The sequence below is a fragment of the Onychostoma macrolepis genome, chromosome 15 (assembly GCF_012432095.1).
Source record: "Onychostoma macrolepis isolate SWU-2019 chromosome 15, ASM1243209v1, whole genome shotgun sequence".
Classification (NCBI taxonomy): Eukaryota; Metazoa; Chordata; class Actinopteri; order Cypriniformes; family Cyprinidae; genus Onychostoma; species Onychostoma macrolepis.
The window spans coordinates 13,920,510-13,943,148 of record NC_081169.1 but is presented as its reverse complement, the minus strand read 5'-3'; the positions used below and the strand labels follow the sequence as shown (position 1 = coordinate 13,943,148).

The window sequence follows — 22,639 nt, the reverse complement described above, 5'->3', positions numbered from 1 at the left end:
TGAGCAATAGATGAAACTCATATATTTCTGGAAACTGGATGTGAATATGCACTCAACCTCAGAATACAGCTGCATGCATATTTTTCACAACACCACTAGTTTTGTCAATTAGTCAATATTAATAGTTTAGACTGGGAGTAAGGTTTTGCTTACATTGTGGGAACCAAATATCCCCAAGTGTGTGTACAGTGTGTACTGTATCTGTACTGAATGTCTAGGTAAATGTATTACTAAGCATCTACTAAATTACAGTTATTTCACATGATTAAGACAAATTAACCAAGGTATTGAAAGATGTGAGATAAAATCTTAGATGAAATTATGAAAGGAAAAAAGCATGCATTTTAGAATTTAAAAAATAGTTGCTTCTAAAAAATGAGCTGCTTTTGTGCAAATAAAATCAAGTCAATAAAATGATTGTTTTTTAATACATGACTAAAAATTATCTCGATTTCTGACTACATATTTAATATAGTATATTTAGCCCCGCCTTCTGAATGAAAGAGCCAATCGCTAATCCGTAAAGTCAGTGCGTCACTGCAGCTGCAGTTAGAAGTCCCGGTTGAAACCAAACAGTCAGCGCTCTGAGACTTGCGCTCAGGACTGCGCATGCGCACTGGCTGATCTAGTCTGAGAAATAAGCTTTTTATAACGCTATTTGAGCAAAAGAAACAACATTAATGATACAGTTGTTGTCAGATTTCTTTGGTGATTTCAAATATGAAATTTAATCGTAAGTTTAGTGAACAGTTTTGGAGAATTGGATGTTTCCCCATTCAGAGATAGGAGCTGCACTTGCATGCCCGAGAGGCGTTTCAAAGATGGCCGCCGAGTGACATGACTTGTTTTAAGACTTTGGTACTACTAAGTATACTATACACTTAAGTATGTTACTGAAATCACTATCTACCATTACGCCAGGTTTAGATTATTTTACAGTTAATGGAGGGTTGCAGACCTGTTCTGACTACAGTTTGTTTGGTCGCACTAGTGATTATCACATTTATATGGGAAACGGCAAATGCAGTGGTGTTCATTTGAACCGCGCCGCACGGACCATGTAACTTGTCGGTCCAGTATATAACGTTAGCGCAGCGGCAGCTTAGTCCAGAGAGAAGCGCTCAAAATCGGTAAGTCTAAAAATAATCCAGTTCTCCCGTAAGAAAGACGTGATGGGAGAAACGAAGCTTCGAATCAATTAAACCAATTGCTTCACAAAATGATTCACTGCTTCCAAGCGTTCGTGACACAACAGTGACGCCTGCTGGTCAAAACAGGACCAGTGTCAGTGTTCGGAAAGATACCAACACTAAAAGTGTTTTTATGGTTTATTCATATGGTATAGAATATTGTTATGCATCTATTAGAACAGCCTCTAATTACAGCCATTTCTCATGTGAAGCTATGACAGATTTGCATGTTTTTTTTCCAATGTGTTGTACTAAATGTGTTTATACTTATGTTTCAGACAATGGATTCTTCCGTGATAGGAAAAACTGCAACAGTGGAATCTCTGACAGTTCACTGAAACATTTCAAAGTAAGTAAACTATTTCAAATAGTGATACATGTACACTATCAGTCAAAAGTTTTTGGACAGTAAGGTTTTAATGTTTTTTTTTTTAAAGAAGTCTCTTCTTCTCACCAAACCTGCATTTATTTGATCCAAAATCCAGCAAAAGCAGCAATATTGTGAAATATTTTGACTATTTAAAATAACTGCTTTCTATTTTTCAGTGTCACGTGATCTTTCAAAATCATTCTAATATGCGTATATGCTGTTCAAGAAACATTTATTATTATTAATATTATCAACATTTAAAACAGTTTTTCAGGATTATTTGATGAATAGAAAGATCCAAAGATCAGCATTTATCTTAAATAAAAGCTTTTGTAACATTATACACTTATACCATTTGGAGTCAGTATAATTTTTTTGTTTGTTAGTTTGTTTGTTTGGGGATTAATACTTTTATTTAGCAAGAGTGCATTAAATTGCTAAAAACAAAATAATAATGATAAAGACAATTATAATGTTACAAAATATTTCTATTTCAGATAAATGCTGTTCTTCTGAACTTTCTATTCATCAAAAACCTGAAAAAAATACTCGGGTGTTTTCAACATAATAATGATAATAATAATAATAATAAATGTTTTTGAGCAGCAAATCAGAATATCAGAATGATATCTGAAGGATCATGTGACTGGAGTAATGATGCTAAAAATTCAGCATTGATCACAGGAAAAATTACATTTTAAAATATATTTAAATGGAATAAATAGAAAACAGTTATTTTAAATAGTAAAAATATTTCACAATATTATTGCTGTATTTTGGATCAAATAAATGCAGGCTTGGTGAGCAGAAGAGACTTCTTTAAAAAATAACAAAATCTTACCGTTGGTAGTGTAGGTTTTCAACTTCAATTATGACTTCCAACAATTATGAAAAAAGATAAATGAGGTGAAATGATTAGTGTGTTGCTGCCGCATTTCGTCCAGCACAGCTTCCTTTCGTTCACAGCGGTGTACTTTTGTTCCTCCTTACAAGTCCAAACTTAACAACCAAATCACTCAAATATGTAAGTGTGGTAAAATTTACTCACACAAGTTAACCTAGAACTAGTTTTTGATTAAGTATTGATAATTGTGAAACTTCCCTGATATTTAAAATGACTAATTTCATGAAAGACTTCATAATGCTGTTCATAACACCTACCAATAATCATGCTAAATAATCATGACTTCAATATTGACTAAAATAATTGTGTTCATGATATTTCAGCTATAATTGAGCAGCTCTAACTAGTTTACAAGTTCATCTATAAAATGTTTCTTCTGCTTCATCTTATCGCAGAGGAATACTAATTCCAAGAACTTTAAACGGGGAGACAATGGAAGAGAAGACCTTACTACAAGCAGTGGATCTGTGTTGCAAACTTTTCTATGTGTATGACATCAACTACCCAAAGCCTTTTGCTCCCATTTGGGAGTTTTTGCAGCACAGTCTTTAATATTCCAAGATTTCCTTCAACACACTGCCTCCTCCTTAAAAATGTTTTATTTAGTGATCAGTAAAAGCTTTTTATTTTACTGATCATCAGTCGGTCCTTATAGTTTTTTTCAACTACTTACACACATTTTCAAAACTTTGCCTCTTTTTTTTCAAAACTTTACACACAAATCCAAGAATTGCACACAAAATGCAAAATGCCTCACATTTCTTGCAAAATGAAGCACTGCATTCAAAATATCACAAACATATCTCAAAAGCAAACACCTTTGCCATAATATTAATTCCTGTTAAATTGTTGTGTTACATAGAGAATGGTGTGTGTTTTGCAAAAAGTGTTTTATGAAATTGAAAACTGAGTCAAAGGCTGAGAATTAGTGTATGGTTTTGCAGATTTGGTGTGTGCTTTGCTGTTTGAGTGTCAGCTTTCAGAAATTGTGTGACAAGTAAAGATTTTGTGTATATGCAGATGAAAAAAAACAGTATAACTTGTGTTTGATTAATTTTTATTGATATATGTTTGTATGTTATGTTTGTTTTATTTGTGTACTGTATTTGCACATTTGTGTATGTTTTGATATGAATGAATATGAATTGAGACACATTTGTTGGTTTTGAATTCACTGTACATCTTGAAAATGTTAGTTGTATGTGCACTTGTTTTGAATTTAATATTTTTGTACATTTATTTTGTAAACGTATGAATTTACAGTACTTACTAAAAATGTTTTACATTTCAAAATATGTTTGTTAAAAATGTATTATTTGCATATTTAAATAAACAAAATCTGTATTTGAAAACAAAGTTTTTTTATAATGTAGTTTTATTAAGTAATTTAATTTAAAAAAAATACTGATCTGAATTAATATAAATAATTAACTCAACTGTTGGGTAACTTTTAACCCAATTTATTGGGTCAAAATAACCCATAGATGGGAAGGTGCTATACCAACCCATAGTTGGGTTACTAGTTGGGTTATTTTTAACCCAACATTTTTTAGTGAGTAGATGGTGTCACAGATGGTGTTAGGTTGTTCAACAGGAAGAGATAACATCTCAAAATATAATGATGTCACACAAAGTTCATTTATCTTTGCAAAATCTCACTTTTGACTGTCCATATAAAAAAATGAGGCAATGCAATAAACATATGATGAATTAGTCACACTGTGGGCACATAGTCTACCTTACAGCCTGCTGTAATTTCATTAAAAATGTATTATTGTACATAATAGTGAAACAATAAACAACATTACAATAATCCACAAGTAATCCACACGACTCCAGTCCATCAATCAAAAGTAGTGAACAAACCGTGAACACACACCCAGAGCAGTGGGCAGCCATTTTTGCTGTAGCGCTCAGGAGCAGTTGTGGGTTCGGTGCCTTGCTCATCGAAGTTGGAAGAGAGCGCTGTATATTCACTCCTCCCACCTACAATCCCTGCTGGGTACTGAGACTCAAACCCGTGACCTTTAGGTTACAAGTCCGACATTCTAACCATTTAGCCATGACTAGTAAAGAGAAAAAGTAAAGAGAAGCTGCGTGTTTGTAAGAAACAAATACATCTATAAGTCATTTGGACTTTAAGCGAGTCCATCTTGCTTTCACAATTGAAAAAGTAGTCTTGCCTGAATCAGGAGAGAAATATGCACAGATGAAGCACTGTTTGCAAGTGAAAAAAGTCCAAAATAGTTCTAAATATGTCATTGGGTTTTGATGTAAGAGAACAACAGGGGGTGACCTTCACTGCAAGAAATGTTATTATTGATCAGGGACTGGTATTTTGGCCGAAAGCAACAGTTTAATGTTAAAATGCCTTATTGATGGATTTCTTTATTATAAAGGTGCAGCTTTTCACTTTACAAATTGATGGACTGGCGTTATTTTGGATCACTGTGATGTTTTTTTCAGTTGTTTGGCCTCCAAGTAAAATTTTCATCAAACTTTTTTGTTTTTGTTTTTTTGTACTAACTATTAGCACCGCCTTGCGGGCTTCTGGTGGTCGCCAGACCCCAAGCGAGAGCGTTCGTAAGGCTGTAACCTCGCAGCGCTAGGACCCTGCGGCCCGGCGCGCTCTGGAGGTGTCAGCGCTCCCTCGTGCTGGAGCAGCGCACCTACTCCGCCAGACTCCTGATCAATTATTTGTATGCAAGTGTCCATCCGGAGGGTCAGTCTGGAGATGGCTGCGAATCGGGTGGGGAGGCGTTATAACAATAAGATCCACTCACCGAACCGTGGTACCAGCCGGGAAGCTGGACTGAGCGTGCAGAAGAGACAAGCACGAGTCACCGTAAAATATAACAGAAAGGAACTCCAGAGGCGCCTGGATGTGGAAAAGTGGATAGATTGTGGACTTGACGAGCTGTATTTGGGAAGGGTAAGTCCTCTTGTAACAAAGAATAATATTACACGAGTACAATAAAATGTAATAAATGAAAAGAATTTCAAATAATTTCTGTTAATATTTAATGACGCAGCAAAGACATTGCTGATAAATCTCTTCTTGATTGCTGAATATATGTCAGTGGAATTCATTAATTGGTAAGACGCAATAATAATGAAGTTTCTCTCAGTGGGAGGAAGATTTAAAATCATCACTATCCACGTGGAAATGTGCACCTAGTCTACGTGTCCCAAATTGTGTAGCAGGTGTCACACCATTTGAATTCAGAATGGAATGTAAAATGCCTGATGGCAAAGATGGGAAAATGCGATAAAAGGATTTTCATTCCACAAATAAGTTTCGAAATAATGTTCGATTGAGTCCCTTCTGATGTGCAAAGCAGTGATTATTCCGCACGTTTATTCATAAAGGGCGTGAACCTTTTCTTGGGTCATTCCACGAAACGACAGCCTTTTGTGTCCTACATGAATATCTGTGTAAACAATGACAAGCTGACACCAATTTTTACTATGTGTTATTATAGCGTTTATATATATATATATTGTTATATATTGTTATATATAGAATTTATTTTTATAGCAATGCATTTTAGTTTAGTTTTAGTTTTTTTCCCTGTATTTAGGCTACACGTGCACATTTTGTGTGTGTTTATATATATATATATGTGTGTGTTATACAAGCTAGTATTTTGTATTTATACTCTCTCTCTGTCTCTCTCTCAGTCTCTTTCATCTAAAATTTTCTTCTAAACTGAGCATTTTTATCAGGCTTTCATATGTAGGTTCAGTAATTTTACTTTAATGGCAATGAATAGGTTCTTTTCATTGCCATTAAAGTGAAATAACTGAACATAAATGTAGGAGCCTGAGAAAAATGCTCATTATAGAAGAAAATTTCAGACGACACTTAGAGGCTTTTGCATTGCATCTGAACTCTTATTTACAGTATACATATTTATAGACACACACAGAGAGAGAGAGAGAGGTTACATGTCCATTTTGTTACCATCATAACTCCTCCTTACTAATATGACATTTCAACTTTTTTACAAAGTTACAGGATGGGAACTCTGTACTTTTTTTAAATCACTTTTTCTTTTTTTTTCCGGTAGCACTTTACTCAAAGCCTTTATGTACAATGCATTATAAAGGTTTATTAAAGGGTATAATGCATTATTCATAATGTGCATTGTAATACATTCTATCTTGTCCTAAATAATTATAACTGAATTAAAAATGCAAAGTGCAACAATGAATTGATAAGTGTTATAATGTATTAACTGTGGTTACAAATATTCATGAGATTGTACAATGCATTATAAGATGTATTACAAGTCATAATTAATGCATTAAAACTACTTTTATAATGCATTATACATGAAGGCTTTAAGTAAAGTGTTATCTTTTTTTTCTTATTTTTCCATCAGTAGGATGGAAAATGAATATTAGCAGAAATATCACTATTAAATTATTTAAAACCTTGTAGTGTCATAACTACCATACAAGGGTAGTAATACCTAAATGAATTATGTATTATAAGTTGTGAAGATTTTTACCTCAAACTTTGATATGATTTGATGGTCTTTATACATTAGCGCTGCTGAGTTAACCTACATCAGGCTATTTGTCCTGTTCTCCTGTGAGGCTTGAAAAACTAAGACAAGTAAACATGTCTTACATGCTAACAATTCTAATCTAATTAGTTTACATTCCTGTGTCTTGAGGTATTTTAGGACAGAGGGGATTTTTCTCCTCAGAGGGTCCAGTTCCCATGAGCAACAAGATCAGGGGGTCGACCTTAAATGTTTAAAGATGCGGTCAAGACTTGTTGGTGCGCCTGCTGCCTTACATGGAGAGCTCTGGGATGCCAGCAGGCGTCTGGAAAACAGTAAACATTCACAGTCACTGGGGTTTGTGATGGTGGATGTGAGGAGGGAGATGCTTGAGCTCTGACACTGGAACGTACATGGCATCCTGCCACGATAATTATGCAATTTTGTAGGGGAGATCGAGGGGTGTTGCAACACATTTAGTTTCAACATCTATAATTAGCGGTTTTCAGCAGTATGTTTCACAACCTGTATATTTCCAAATTTGCCTGTTACTAATTAAAGTAGCATATTTTATTTAAATATTTTTTGTCATGTAAATCCTTTTTTTTTTTTAAAAAACAGGGTCTAGCTCCTTTTGCACTGTCTACTTTAAATTGTACATTGAAATAAGAAACAGCAAGGACTGAATAAAATGTCATTTATGTGACAAACATGAAGTATTAACATCAAATATTATTTTATTGTAATTGCTACTCTAATAATCTGTTTTATTTACAACTTCAACAATAATTTTCATTATTTAAATTTTTTTTTTTTTTTTTTTACATTTGTTAAAATGTAGCATTAAGAAGTACCATGTAAATTGTACACACTAGTATGGCACAATATCACTCAACCTCAGAAATAAAGCTGTCACTAGGATGCTATCCTTTTAAAAGGTACATCTTTGTACCATATTTACCCCTAAAGGATGTGTAATAGTACCTTAAAGGTACATATTAGCTCCTAAAGTGTACATATTTGTATCTAAATGCTACATATTGGTACCTTTTGAAAGGGTACCACCACAGTGACAACTTTTACCAGTTCTTTAAGAGTACATGATGACTGGACGAATCCCAACAGTCATCTTTTTGTCATCTTTATGATGTGATGTTGGTGCTAAAAAGAAACAGCCCCCACTGAGGCTGTAATCAGATCCCCCCCTTCATTTCCTGTCGGCAGCAGGCCCAACTACATCCTGCTCTTATGGTCCTGGGATTGATTGATGGTATATTTGTCTCATGGGGTGTTTCTTATGAGTAAGGGGGATGGGGGCTGTAGAAATGAAGACCCCATATGTCACTGTATCACACAAAGAAAGCCCTCCTGCAACTGTCCTCCACCCCCATCCCGGAAAACGACTACCCGCTACCAACTGGTCCACGGACAGGGCATCACAAGCCCCATTAACCAGGACCATTAGTCCTCTGCTCTATCAAAACTTAATAAAAAAGCCTAGATTAGAGTCCTGTATTGGACAGATTCATGTTTATTTGTAATCCAGAGGCCGGTTCATCTTTTATTCCACGTCAGTAGGCCAAACCTAGAGTCACGAAACTTTGTACTACAGATTTGACACGTAATCCAAAAAATGAGTAATAGTTAACAGCAATTGTACTAAATAAGTCTTTTCTGATAGTTTTATGGATAAAACAAAGCTAAATGCTAAAAATAACATGGAGAGGTTTTGTGAAATGCAATCATGCATGGTTGAGGTAGCTAAATAAACAGGCTGTTCAACTTTTGAAAGGAAAGAAGAAACCACTGCTCATATATCTTGTTGTAGATGCCATGGGTTATGTATTCACTCATAATCTGTGGGATTTTGATGCAAATGAATGTGTCACTTGGTATAAAATAGCCAAATTAGGCACATGCTAACATGGTTGTGCACTTTGAAATGGAAGGAAAAGAAAACCCAGACTGCATTAAGTACTGGTTGGTACAATGTTGGGTCACCATTTGATCTTAATGTAACTCCAGTTGAGATGTTTAGCATTAGCTAGCTAGAATTAGCTGGAATTTATTGTGTTATTCACAATAAAGGACACAAATGTTACTTGTTTAATGCACAGAAGGAATTTTCTGTTTTGATGTAGCCTACATTATCAGTTCAGTTTGAGAAGTGGTAATGCATTAACGTCTGCGTTTGTATGCTAGCTCCATTCCCGTGGGAATGATGATCAGAAACTGAATGCACCTGGATGGATTCAGCCAAAGTGCGTATATCAGCATCACAAGGACCAAGTAAAACAAATCCACATTTAGAATGTTTATAAACAATATTACATTTCAGAGTTGACCTGTATATGAGTTCTTGTTCCTAATATGGTCAGCTTGTAAAGAGGTCACTAATAAACACAGGCTGCATTAAATCATTTATTCTGCATACACAGATATTTGAAGAATAACAAAATGGTTTCTTGTGAAACAGGTTTTTCTTGTGGATAAATGCTAACAATTCCATCAAAGGCATGTAATGTAATTAGTTAGACTAAACCATGTCAGCCTGTGTTGATCTCACATGCACTTTTGCATTTAATGTGGAACGGCGTACTGTTACATCACAGTTTATGAAGTCCTAAGGGCAGATGATGTACAAAAGATCTGACATTTTACTCTGGTTGGATTGAGCTGACATGAGAGGCACCGAGGTGCCAGTGCAGTCCTCCATCAGAGATTATCTATAGAATGTATATGCATTTATACTAGATTTTTTAGAAAATGCCCTTAGGGTTATAATATTTTATAATTTTATACTAGGCACCACACTTTCAAAATTAGGCTACCTCATAGGTTTTTTCTTACACTGGCTGAGGGGGTAAAATAAAATCTTGATTTTTTGATGTTTTAGCTCATTCTATTGCTTTTTATTAATTTTGGTTTATTTTGAATAATTTTTAAAGGGATAGTTCCTTTTAAAAGGAAATCCTGTCATTTACTCACCCTGAAGTTGCCAGTTGCCGTTAGCCATTGATATCTATATCATAAAATACTATGGAAGTCAATGGCTACCAGCAACTTTTCGGTTATCAACGTTCTTCAAAATATCTTTGTTTGTTTTAAACAGAATAAAGAAACTCATACAAGTTTGGAACAACATGAGAGTGAGTAAATGATGACAAAATGTTCAAATTTTTTGGGTGAACTATCCCTTTAAATCATCTTGAGTTCCCCTTAGAAATAGAGTGGGGGAACTATGATGTCACTTTGTATGCGAAAACCCGGAAGCGACTGCATTTTAGCACTTCCGGTTCCATCGTCCCAGAGTCAATGGGTTTTTTTAATGGGATTTTGATTAAATCCCTTAAATAAGGTCCGTGGTTCACACAAGCTCAAGATACTTTCACGTTTTATTCTACGACATAAAACACACCTGTTACACCCCACTTGTGATTTTTTTTTAAACTGTTACGTTTCTTAAAAAAGACGGTTGCTAACAAGTTGCTAAATGGGACTACAGGCGCTGTCGGAGACATTCAACGTCATCACGCCGAACAGTTTATCAATTTAGTATTTTCCAATTGTTGTATAATTTGTAATACAATTAATTTTAGAATAACCAATGAGTAGTTTCCCGCATTTTATATTTTTGTTCGACAATGTGTTTTTTTTGCTTTGCCCCGAAATGCAACAAGTCTTCGGATGGAAGAAGCTCGTTTTATCGCTTTCCTACTGATACAGAGACTCTGGGTTCGTACTATAAGGTAAACTCATAGGTCCGTGTACCTTCGGATAATTCGTTTTTTGATTTAATATTGAAATCTGAAAATGAAAAAACGCCACCTTTTTCGTTTTCATTTGTTCAAACAAAACGAAAAATCAAGAATTCGGCTTCATTTTTCGTTTTTACTTTCAGGGACAGAAAAGGGATAAACTACTTGAATATTCGATCTCTACAAGTGGGCGGAGTGAAACGCCCCTCTCCGCTGATTGGTCTACCAAACATTACAACATAATAATAGTCATAAAAACATAATAAAAGTCCTCCGCTACTATGTATTCTTAAAGTGTTTATTTCTACTACATTTGATCTCTTTCTCTTCAACAAACAGCCAGATTAAGGAATGGCTTGACACAAACAATACCGAGGCAGAGCCTAGACAGAGATTTCTTTTGTGTAGGCTTAAATTCTGCAACCTACCCCTGAAATCTCATAAATATTAATTTAATTCGTACCTGCACACACAACTACCTACTAGCCTACATCTTTGGCACGGCCGCCTGATTTATTATAGCTAACCACCCTGCTGAAAAAAACAATAGAACCCTGCCCAAAACACAATAGAAAATGTAATGGATTTAATGGTTATGATGGGAATTGTATTGGTGTTAATGGAAACTATAGTGGTGTCTACTGGTATGTGATAGATTCTATTGGTGGGATGTTAAATCCTATTGAAAATGCCCAAAACACACTACAAAAAGGAATTTTGTAATGGTTTTACTGGAAAAAGCTAATGGTTCATAATGGTATTTTAATGTAAACCACTGGAATTTCTGTGATGGTTTCTAATGGGCTTCTATTGTTTTTGTTTTTTTAGTAGGGCACCTATTAAAATCTGTGTGGCAAAACTGCGCAACGTATGGGAAGCCAAACAACCCAAAAGTGGGAGAAACAGTGCGATATTAAAGAGTTTGCGCGCTGTCCTGTCATAGGCTCAATGGACCGAGCGGCACGACCGACTCTACAGCGCAGGGAGGACGTGTTTGCTAGCGCCACCGAACTGACAGCGCAGCGAACATAAGAAGTTCATATTTTTCCTGCACGTTAACATAATGAAGATCAGTATTAAGTTAATAACCCTAAAATAAATGCAGTGCAAAATTCAAAATACATCATATTGAATTTACATACAATTTACAATTTTGAAAAGAGTTTGTTTTAAATCAATTAATTAAATTTTATTTATTTATTTATTTAATATGTAGCGTGAAAAGCCTGACAAACGTAGCCATTATATAAAATTGCACTGTTAAAGTTAAAGAACATTACCTTGGATGTTCCCTGGTCTTTAGAGACCAAAAAAAATAAAATAAAATAAAAAATTCCCTGGACCACAAAAAGCAAGGGTATGTTTGCAGCAATAGCCAACATTGTATGGGTCAAAATTGTCAATTTTTCTTTTATTCCAAAAATCATTAGGATATTACTGTAAGTAAAGATCATCCATGAAGATATTTTGTAAATCCCCAAATAAATCAAAACTTAATTTTGATTAGTAATATATGCTAAGAACTTCATTTGGACAAAAGCGATTTTCTCAATATTTAGATTTTTTTTTTTTTTTTTGCACCATCAGATTCCAGATTTTCAAATTCAATTTTTTGGTTGTTTGGCTTCCCATACAACGCACTGCAGCGCGGAGATTGTATTAGCGCAGACCACTATAAATGTATTTATTCGTGTTAAAACCATGGCTAATTTTAGTAAGGGAACATGGAAACTCAGAGAGAATATTAGATGCGTTGATGGTGGTGAAATTATTACCGACATTAAAACACGTTATTAACATCAACAGCCGGAGTGCTGATGTCTTTTCAGGGCATAGCTGTCCGTCAATTATGATAATTTGCATTTAGCCGCAAACATGAGGTGTGAGCACCGAGTTCACCTTCAAATCATGACGTCAAATTCACATTTCACTAAAACAGCACCATGGAGGAACAAATAGTCCCATGCCAGTGGGATAACAATATGATTTGCTATAAAGTGCTCTGTGAATAAAACTCAAAATAGAAAAATAGCTAATAGATGTGATGTGAAGGTAAATTACACAAAGTCATATCTTGTCATATCTGTCATATTATTTAGGTTCCTCCATTGTCCAAAACGTAGCGTATTGTCTAAAACAAAAGTTATGACTCTGTGTACGTTCACATACATTGATACTGGTCTGCGCTTCACTACAATACATTTTCCCCGCGCTGCAGTGCGTCGCGGCTTTGCCACACAAATTTTGATAGGTGGCTATATAATAAAACAGGCGGTGTGCCAGAGGACTGAAAGGTTCTGCCTCGCACGGTTTGTGTCAAGCCATTGGTTAATCTGGCTGTTTGATGAAGAGAAAGAGACCAAATGTAGCAGAAATAAACATGTTAAGAATCTGTAGAAGCAGAGGACTATTATTATTATTTTTAAGGACTATTATTATGTTGTAATGTTTGGTTGACCAATCAGCGGAGAGGGGCGTTTCACTCCGCCCACTTGTAGAGATCGAATATTCAAGTAGTTTATCCCTTTTCTGTCCCTGAAAGTAAAACGAAAACTGAAGCCGAATTCTTGATTTTTCGTTTTGTTTGAACAAATGAAAACGAAAATGTGGCGTTTTTTTCATTTTTCAGATTTCAATATTAAATAAAAAAACGAATTATCCGAAGGTACACGGACCCTCATATTACATGTAAACACCACATTTACCGGCTTTACGTGGTTAAAGTTAAACTTTAATGATGCATAGTGCTTAAAGCCACGTTAAAATTAAATGTTTAAGGCAACATGAAGCTGTTAGAAAGCATATAGATTAAGGATTTCCTAGAAGCAAGGATAAAATAACATTTTGTGTATCCACCCTAACAAAACGATAGCTGAAATGTGGTACTTTGTTCACTAAAATAAGTTTAATCTTACCATATCCAAAAACTCGCTCACTCTGCTGTTATTTAAAAGATTAAATACGCGGGGATACGTTTTTAATTAAAATATTCATATTAATCAAGGATTTATTCACTTTTAATGCACCTTATTTCGAAATGTACAGAAATACGTGCTTTAAATAGTATAGTGAATAAATTATTTCATTTATTCACTATACTATTTATTACTAATGTCTCATTTCAGTTTTAGTTTGTCTCTAGTTTTGTATTTATTCCAGTTTATATGAAACGGTTCATGTAGCGAGGATTAAAATTCATATACAGAGTAAATCCTTCACTAAACATGTTAAAAATAAGTTTGAAACAGTTGTTAGGAGCGCGGTGGTGGTGACGCTGAAGTCATTGGGTCCCAAAATGACATTAGACCTTGCTGACTTCATTGCATGGACAAAATTGTAGCTCTAACAGTCACAGTACATGGCGAAGTTTAATACATAGGGTTATGAGTTTGTTAAAATCTTTAGCCCTAGGAATGAGCAATAACAATTGTCATGCTTGCCTTAGCAAACACTGGTGATACATTAAAAAAGACTTGCCTTACTTGTCAGACTAGTTGTCTTGACAAATTCTCACATTCACAGTCTTTGATCCTAAATATAAATACTTGCAGAAAGCCACAGGAGATGGGCATTTGAATTGGGGTCACAGCTGTTTATAAGACATGCAAACTCAGAAGAAAAGAAACAGCCTAACTCAAAAAGTGCAGGAAGGAAAAAACACACTCTTACCCATTAGCTACTGGCCTGGAATTAATAGAGACTGAATCACAGCCCAGGGGACCGGCTGATGGTAAACCAGTTGGAGTGATTCACTCAGCACTCATTCATGCAGTAAAAGGTGAAAGAACTCGTTTCATCAGAGGAAATACTTTGAGTTTTTTGCGAAATTTACTACAGTGACAAACCAAAATGTGTCACAAGCTTTAAATAAACCAAAAGTTACATGAATATTTACACATAAATATCTCAAGATATTTGGTACAATAATTTTCAGTTTTCTATTGTGTGCAGAGCTTCTCTGCTCAGCAATGAATCTAAAGCAAAGGCACAAACTTTCAATTACTAAAGGTTTGCTCTGTACGTTCAGCATGTGAAGGGTTATGTTTGTTTCTCAGCATTTCAGTGGCATTTGGAGTTAAAAGAAAGGTCACTGATGCCCTGGTAGGGCTTTTAGCTTGGATCTTTCTCTGATTGACCTTTCAACGGTGGTGTTAGTTTCAGGATTTTGAAAGTTCTCCCACGCCAACCCTGTTCCCTGTTGTTATCCGTAACCTTATCAGGAAACACACTGGCTTGCATGACCAGCTCTTAACCTGCTGTGTAGATAGATGTACACCATACTGATGGCAATTTGGAGCTTTGGTAATCAAGTTAACGTAGTTGCAGTACTTGGTGTTAACATATTAAAGGTGACATATCATGAAAATCGGACTTTTCAAGGTTTTAAGTGCTATAATCAGGTCCCCGGTGCATCTACCAACCAAAGAAGCGTGAAAAAAATTAACCATGTAAATTTGTTTTGGTAAGCCTTTTTCTGCAAGCGTCTGAAAAAACGAGCGAGTGTGATTTCGCTCCCTTAGTGATGTTGCAAAGGGATTATAATATTACCGCCCCTTAATCTGTAAATTTCCACCCACGGGGCCGTCATTTTAATTTCGCAAGTGACAACGGTATACCAGTTCTAATGCCATGGTGAAAGTTTGAGCAAAACATGCTAACTGTTCTGCTTTCGGCTGCACAGACGAGCACAAAACACTATTTAGAGTCCCAGCCTCAGAGGAGACAACAGAGCAGTGGATGTATTGATTTATTTACTGTATATTGCTGCTGCCACTCAGATCTAAAATAAATATGCGATTTATTTCCCAGCTGTTTACCTTCACAGACATAACCGACACAACTCATGTGTGTTTTTAACGTAAACTTGTGTGTGAATGAGAACTTAGTTTGGCTTTGAAAGCCTCTTTCTGTACGTGTGCTCCGGATGTGTACACTCAGAAAACCGTATATAAGAAGTTTAAACTAATATGGTTTAAATCGCATGATTTCAGGGCGATAAACATGATAATCAGAGCCAAAATGTATGTTTTTTAGCAGGTATGATCTGTAATGGCTCTATTCTGGAAAAGGGAAGGGGGAGAAGCAGCTCATTTGCATTTAAAGAGACATGCTCTAATACAGCATGTTTCTGCTTCCAGTTAAAATAGGCATTTTCAAAATTATATAGTAAAAGATCTGTAGGGTATTTTGAGCTGAAACTTCACAGATACATTCTGAGGACACCTGAGACTTATATTACATATTGTAAAAAGGGGTATAATATGTCTCCTTTAAGTTAGACTGAATCCCACCACATTCTATACTATGTTGTGAGCTAGTTGTATCTTAGTATGTTCATGATACAAATCAATTAATGCAATAATTCATCCTTAAAGGAATAGTTCACCCAAAAATTAAAATTTGCTAATCCAAAATGTAGATGAGTTTGTACTTGTACACCAGTGGATCCTCTGCAGTGAATGGGTGCCGTCAGAATGAGAGCCCAAACAGCTGATAAAAACACCACAAGTAATCCATACAACTTCAGTCCATTAATGTCATATAAAGTGAAAAGCTGTGTGTTTGTAATATACAAATTCATTATTAAGGTGTTTTTAACTTCAAACCATTTCTTCCGCTAAAATACGTGTCCTCTATCCATAATATTGCTTTCTCCAGTGAAAAATTCCTCTGAATCAGGAGAGAAATATGCACAAATCAGTGAATACAGCCGTTCTAGACAAATGTGTTGGTGGATTTTGGTGTGAGAGGACAACATGGGATAGAGGAAGCATTGTTATACATTATGGACACATTATAGTTAAATTTCTCCAAGAGATTTACAACTGAAATCTCTTGATTCGGATCTTTTCCATGAATCATCTGAACCTGTTCTGAACATTTTGTTAAATAGGGTTAGACAATATGCTGTTTTGTTTTCATTCTGCTTTGCTGGTGGGTGGCAGGTTTCAAGCTGATTTTGTTTTGGTAAATGATTTACTGGAAGGACATGAAAATTGACTTTGGCCTATTTTCGAAGGCATCAAGTCACAATAGAAAGGGAAGTGAAAATTTATGGTTCGCACCATAAATAATAGATTGTATTTTTTTTTTCAGGTACACCATTTCCTATTAGAGGAAATAATTTTTCCACCGCAGTTACTATTTTAAAATCAATACAGAATTAAGCCATTAATTAAATATGAATTATATCCTTCAACACTTATTATCGTAAATAAGTAGTCTGGTTTATCTGGAAGTGTATTTGAGGTGGTTTGACTAAAAGGGAAGGGAGTAATACAATAGATTAGTGCTGAGTGACAGCTGCCTGGCCTAGATTGACAGCTGCTGAACGGAGCAGGAGACAATACTTTGATTTGAGCTCTGCAAGGCTGTTTGGACCGTCTGATTTCATCACTGTTCTCATTTAGTATGATTTCTAATGTTTAGAGACAGCTTAGCAGGGGATTCATTGATTTATGTGGTGGGCAGTCAAGAGAGAATACATCTGAATGTGCATATCTAATGCAGCTCTTCCTTTTGCAATGTATGGAACAGTTGTGAGTTTTTTTATTAAGCCATGAATGAAGTGCAATTGTAAATGCTTTGTTCACACGATTTATTAATTAATGCATTAATGATGTACTCAGATTTTAGCATTTTTTCATAATTATTATTAGACAATTTTTTTTGTATTAAACATTTTTAGTGCAAAAATTCAGTAACATATGCATTTTAAAAGTGCAATCACATTTAGCTTTGTATGGCGAAATTCCATGAGTGTCGGTTACACTACTAGACATTGAGCATGTTAAATTTCTTCAGCCAATGAAATGGTTGTGATATTGTTACGGGGCTGACGAGACGAGAGGCGTACGGATCCATTTGCAGACTTTTATTGGCAAGAGACGTGGTCATAACAGGCAGGGTCAAACAGTGGCAAACAGGTATAACAGGGACGAGACAAAGAGTAACCAGAGACAAGCGTGGGTCGGCGATCGGCGAACAGTATCCATAGGGGCGAGACAGGAGAGGTAAACCGAAACGTGAGCGATAGTCCAGGCAGGGGGCGGGGCAAGGCAAGGCAGGGCAAGGCAAGGCAAGCTAATAGGGCTCTGTAGCAATAATGCGTACAATACTCGGCAACGAGGGAGAGAATGTCCAGGGTTGAAATAGTGTGTGTGTGATTAGTGATGCTGTGTGATCAGGTGTGCCTGTGATTAGTGCAATGAGTGATTGGTGACAGCTGTGTGCGTGTGATTGGTGAGATGGCTGATGGGAAATGCAGTCCATGTGATGTGTGGTGTGAAAGTCCATGTGGTGAGCGGGTGACCTCTAGTGGTGAATGAACGGGAGTGCAGACCAGATTCGTGACAGATATGATATCATACTCTATGGCAGTTGTCTCAAACTCAATTCCTGGAGGGCCACAGCTCTGCACAGTTTCGCTCCAACCCTAATCAAACACACCTGATCCAATTAATCAAGGTCTTCAGGATTACCAGAAACTTCCAAGCAGGTGTGAGTTGGAGTTGGTTGGAGCTAATCTCTGCAGAGTGTGGTCCTCCAGGAATTGAGTTTGAGACCACTGCTCTATGATGTCTTTTTAAAAAATAAATAAAATCAACATTAAAATATATTTAAAATGTAATATTTAAATTCAATTAAAAAATATACACTCATCTTCCTGCAGTGCCGCAAACCTGTGGCTTTAAAGTTTGTGTTCTTTTAATTCAGCTAAGTGGTCACACTATGATGTATTAATCTTCTGTTAGACACGCATTCAAACTTGAACTTTGGAAAGTAGCAAAATGCAAAACTTCTTCATATGAGCTTGCATTTCCGGTCTTCATAATTTGGGAATTTCACATAAGGGATATTACACATACACACAAATGTCCCAACACAAATTTCACAGCGGATTGTATTGGAACTTTTAACATGCAAATTCGCAATGTTCACCAATATAAAGCTGCTGGGTTTTAAGTGACCACCGCTTCATGCATCTAATGCTTTGAGAAACTGAAAATTCAATTAACCTTTTTTTAAATTCACGTTTATTTGTATAGTCAGTGCTTTTCATAATACACAATGTTGCAAAGCAGCTTCACAGAAAGAGAATGTTTCTGCATTACAATTAAGAGCAATTTATCAGTGGTGACTACAGTTTGTCAGAGTGATGTCCATATGGCAGAGAAGTACAGTTATAGCGTAGTACAAATCATGCAGTTAGTTAATGACATGTAGCAGTTGGGGGTTCGGTGCCTTGCTCAAGTTGTGTTGTTGAAGGTGGAAGAGAGCTCTGTACATTCACTCCCCCCACCTACAATCCCTACCGGACATGAGACTCTCTGACCATTAGGCCACGACTTCCCCCTACAACAACCATAGATAGTGATCTTAAGCAATAACTCTTTTTTTTTTTTTTTCCTTCTCCCACAACACTGTCATTGATATGTGTGAACTATAACAGTGGAAACTAATCTTTCTACTATTTTCCAATAATATTACCAAGGGGTATTAAATAGCAGAGGGCCTAAGATAGATCCTTGCAGTATTCCATTACTGGCGTTAACGTAAGATAAGTGGTAACGGTCAGACAGGTAGGATTTAAACCATCTTAAAACCTGTCCTATATAGTACCTGAATACCTATATAGTTTTATAATCTATCTATGAGTATATCATGATCTACATCGTTGAACCTAGCACTAAGATCAAGTAAAACTAGCAATGAAATGCAGCCTTGGTCTGATGCAAGAAGCAAGTCATTTGTAAATTTAATGAGTGCAGTTTCTGTGATATGATGAGGACTGAAACCTGACTGAAATTCTTCATAGATATATTTTTTTTTTGCAGGAAGGAGCACAATTTAGCAGATACAACCTTCTCTAAAATTTTAGACAAATAAACTGAAAAATTTGGTCTGTAATTTGCCAGTGCTCTCAGAAATGGCTGTCTTATAAATACTGTTTGACTTTCTTTTCCATGATAAGAGGGTGTCAGAAACTGAAAGTTGCAGAGCGCGGTTATTTCTTGATTTCTAGATGCGCCATCTACTGTCAGAAAGTGAAATTGCATTTTCTTTCAGCCTAACATTTTTCCTGGTGGTGTGAAGAGGCCTTAAATCTGACTGTTTCTCTCCTCCCAGGAAGAGGATATGCCAGAGGAAGTGAACATTGATGAGCTACTAGATCTACAGAGTGATGAAGAAAGGACGCAGAAGCTTAAGGTATCTGCTTTCTGAAACTGCTGATGAAGAAACCAGTATGTGGTATATTTAACTAGTTTAAAGGAACAGTTCACCAAAAAAGTGAATCATATGAACTACTTTTATGAGCAATTACTTCTTTTAAATTTCTTTATTTGTTTTCCACATAAGATAGAAATCCATAGGGTTTTGGAACAAATTATTTAATGAACTATTCCTTAAACTGCAATAAAAGAATCAATTAAACCATTCAAATCCATTTTCAACAGGGACAAGATCTGTCACGGTCGTTATTAAATCTCTCGATTTTTATTTCTTGTAGGACATCCTTCATACCTGCGTTAACAACACAGAAGTAAGTCTACCTACCTCGTTCTCTCCCATTTTCTCTGCCTCCCTTCTGCTATTCATATGTTACAATTCTATCACACAATAGGAAATAAATATGATCTTTCATTTCAAATTAATTTGTGTTGTCCTTTTCTGCACATAGCTTTGATGTTTTATCTTTAACTAAATAACCCTTGCAAGTGTTTGAGTTATAAAAGTGACTCACTGTCACACTGCAGGAAATAGTGACTAACAGTGTTAACGATTAGACAAAATTCTTTATCAAAACGTGTGTGTTGTGGGATAACACCCAGAAAATTTAGGAAAAATTTTAATATTTTTTTACTGAATGCTTTCTAAAGCCAGATTGATGTAGTTACACCAACCACCAGCAGGGGCTAAATGGGCCATGCTAACCAACTAAAACTTTCACATCTGGACTACAAACACTGCTTAAATCCTCTGCTGCCCTCTGTTGACAAAATTGGAGAAGTTGATATTGACCAGTTAAAACTTTTAAAAGATATTCAGGTCTTATCTCTAAGTCGCGTTGTGTTCATTCAGATACTGTTGACACATTTTATCATGTCTTTAAAGATTCTTCTATGATGATGTGCTTTTCTCCTCATCTTCATCAGGCCTTCATCACAGAACTGGTGAATAAACTTCATGGTTTGCAGAAACAAGAAGATCTCCACAACAATGGAATTGAACATCCCCAGCTTCACATCTTCCCTGATCGCCAGGGCTCTCCTGACTCTGAGAGACACTGAGCATCTGCTCAAACATCTACAGCTCTTCAGCCTCCTGTATCAAATCCACTTCACATCAAGGCATCAGCAGCATACTGCTGTCTTCATTTTTTAAAGTAAGAAAACAAAAACAGAAAAACCCTATAAAAATATTTATGTAAAAATCTTGCCTGAAGCTCAAAGTAAAACACTGAGTGACTGACCACTGCATGGACCTGTGAAAAGTTTCTTTATAATTTAGACATTTTTAAACAATTATAAATGAAAGTCTTGTTTGTTATAATAGAAGTTCTTTCACACAATGAACATGTATTTGTTGATTTATATAATCATTTCTACCTGATCCCTTAAAATTGCTTTCATTGGTATAACCCACTATAGTCAGAATTATACGATAATATTACATAACTTGTTTGGCTTTAATAAAAACAATTTTAGGTCACCTGAGAAAACAATTTGTAGTGCATAGCAGCCATTTTAAATTGTTTTTCCTTTGAAATACTGACACATGTTAAGGATTTTTTTCATTAAATATTTCTTGTTTTTTTTAGATTTTCACAAATGGACCAAAGATTTTTGGCAAGGTGCTTTTTAGATTTCAAATCAGCTACAGTAATTCACTGTTGTGTTGTTTATGTCTGTGGTTAGATATTGTAGGATTAAATTATTTTTCAGAAAAAAGTCTTGAATATCAGTGCTGATTTTAATATGCTTCATTAAAACTGACAGTTTAAGCTTTTTCCCAGTAGAAATGAAGGCTGGTTTGTAACAAAATCATGAGATATCATAAGTTAATATGTTTGCTGCTACTATATGAATTACTCAAGCTGGTCAAATTTATTGTATGTTTGAAGAAGACTCCATATTTTGAAGAAATTCTCGAGTTGATTCTCTTCTAGCTCTGTATTTTAGGTTGTATAATGCACCGTTTGTTTGTACAGTGGCAGACTGCCAGAAATGTTTCTTACCCTTTTTTAAATATTTTTTTTTTTACTGCTTTTAGTTTTACTTGCTTGTTTCACTTGTTTGTTTTATTTTATATTTAAAATGATATGAAACTGAACAAAATAATAACGGGCTATTTATCTTTTGGTATGCCTTCATTTTAAATGAAACAAAAACACTCAAGCTAAAGAACACAGAAATAAATAATGCTGTATATAGCCCGTTATATCTTTGTGAAATAAAATAAAACTAAATCTACTGTATGTCTTCAGTTAATTATTATTATTATATTTACTAAAGTACATAAATGCAAATAGTTTTGTGCTTGTATGGGATTTTGCAGGTTTGATTTTCTGCCTTTTAATTTTCATACACATAATCAAATGTAAATAATGACAGATTTATGAGTCTGTGAAAACAATATGTGACCCTGGACCACAAAACCAGTCTTAAGTCGCTGGGGTATATTTGTAGCAATAGCCAGAAATACATTGTATGGGTCAAAATGATCAATTTTTCTTTTATGCCAAAAATCATTAGGATATTAAGTAAAGATCATGTTCCATGAAGATATTTTGTAAACTTCTTACCGTAAATGTATCAAAACTTAATTTTTGATTAGTAATATGCATTGCTAAGAACTTCATTTGGACAACTTTAAAGGCGTTTTTCTCAATATTTTGATTTTTG

The 22,639-nt window shown here is 35.3% G+C and overlaps 1 protein-coding gene and 1 long non-coding RNA gene across 4 annotated transcripts; both read left to right on the top strand.

Annotated features, from left to right (window-relative positions):
• The first annotated feature begins 322 nt into the window (after positions 1–322).
• LOC131520964 (uncharacterized) lies at positions 323–3,666 on the top strand. 2 transcript variants are annotated; one of them, XR_009266166.1, is made up of 3 exons: positions 323–858; positions 1,469–1,539; positions 2,860–3,666. It is a non-coding gene; the product is annotated as an uncharacterized LOC131520964 (long non-coding RNA). The 2 variants fall into 2 exon arrangements; XR_009266165.1 differs by having other exon boundaries at positions 323–1,130.
• A 1,404-nt stretch (positions 3,667–5,070) lies between these two features.
• ppp1r14ab (protein phosphatase 1, regulatory (inhibitor) subunit 14Ab) lies at positions 5,071–22,166 on the top strand. Of its 2 annotated transcripts, XR_009266070.1 has the most exons (5): positions 5,071–5,396; positions 19,863–19,943; positions 20,245–20,277; positions 20,891–21,120; positions 21,556–22,166. XR_009266070.1 is itself a non-coding variant. In XM_058744734.1 (4 exons), exons 1-4 carry the CDS (start codon positions 5,166–5,168, stop codon positions 21,023–21,025), a joined length of 480 nt encoding a protein of 159 aa, XP_058600717.1. In that variant the 5' UTR covers positions 5,071–5,165; the 3' UTR covers positions 21,026–22,166. The 2 variants fall into 2 exon arrangements, 1 of the variants encoding a protein (XP_058600717.1); XM_058744734.1 differs by having other exon boundaries at positions 20,891–22,166.
• The last annotated feature ends 473 nt before the right edge of the window (positions 22,167–22,639 follow it).

Bases quoted from the DNA above. Each gene is read 5' to 3' on its own strand.
- ppp1r14ab (XM_058744734.1), top strand. From the start codon at position 5,166: ATGCAAGTGTCCATCCGGAGGGTCAGTCTGGAGATGGCTGCGAATCGG. The intron at 5,397-19,862 runs GTAAGTCCTCTT...CTCTCCTCCCAG, and splicing joins ACGAGCTGTATTTGGGAAGG to GAAGAGGATATGCCAGAGGA. The intron at 19,944-20,244 runs GTATCTGCTTTC...TATTTCTTGTAG, and splicing joins AAAGGACGCAGAAGCTTAAG to GACATCCTTCATACCTGCGT.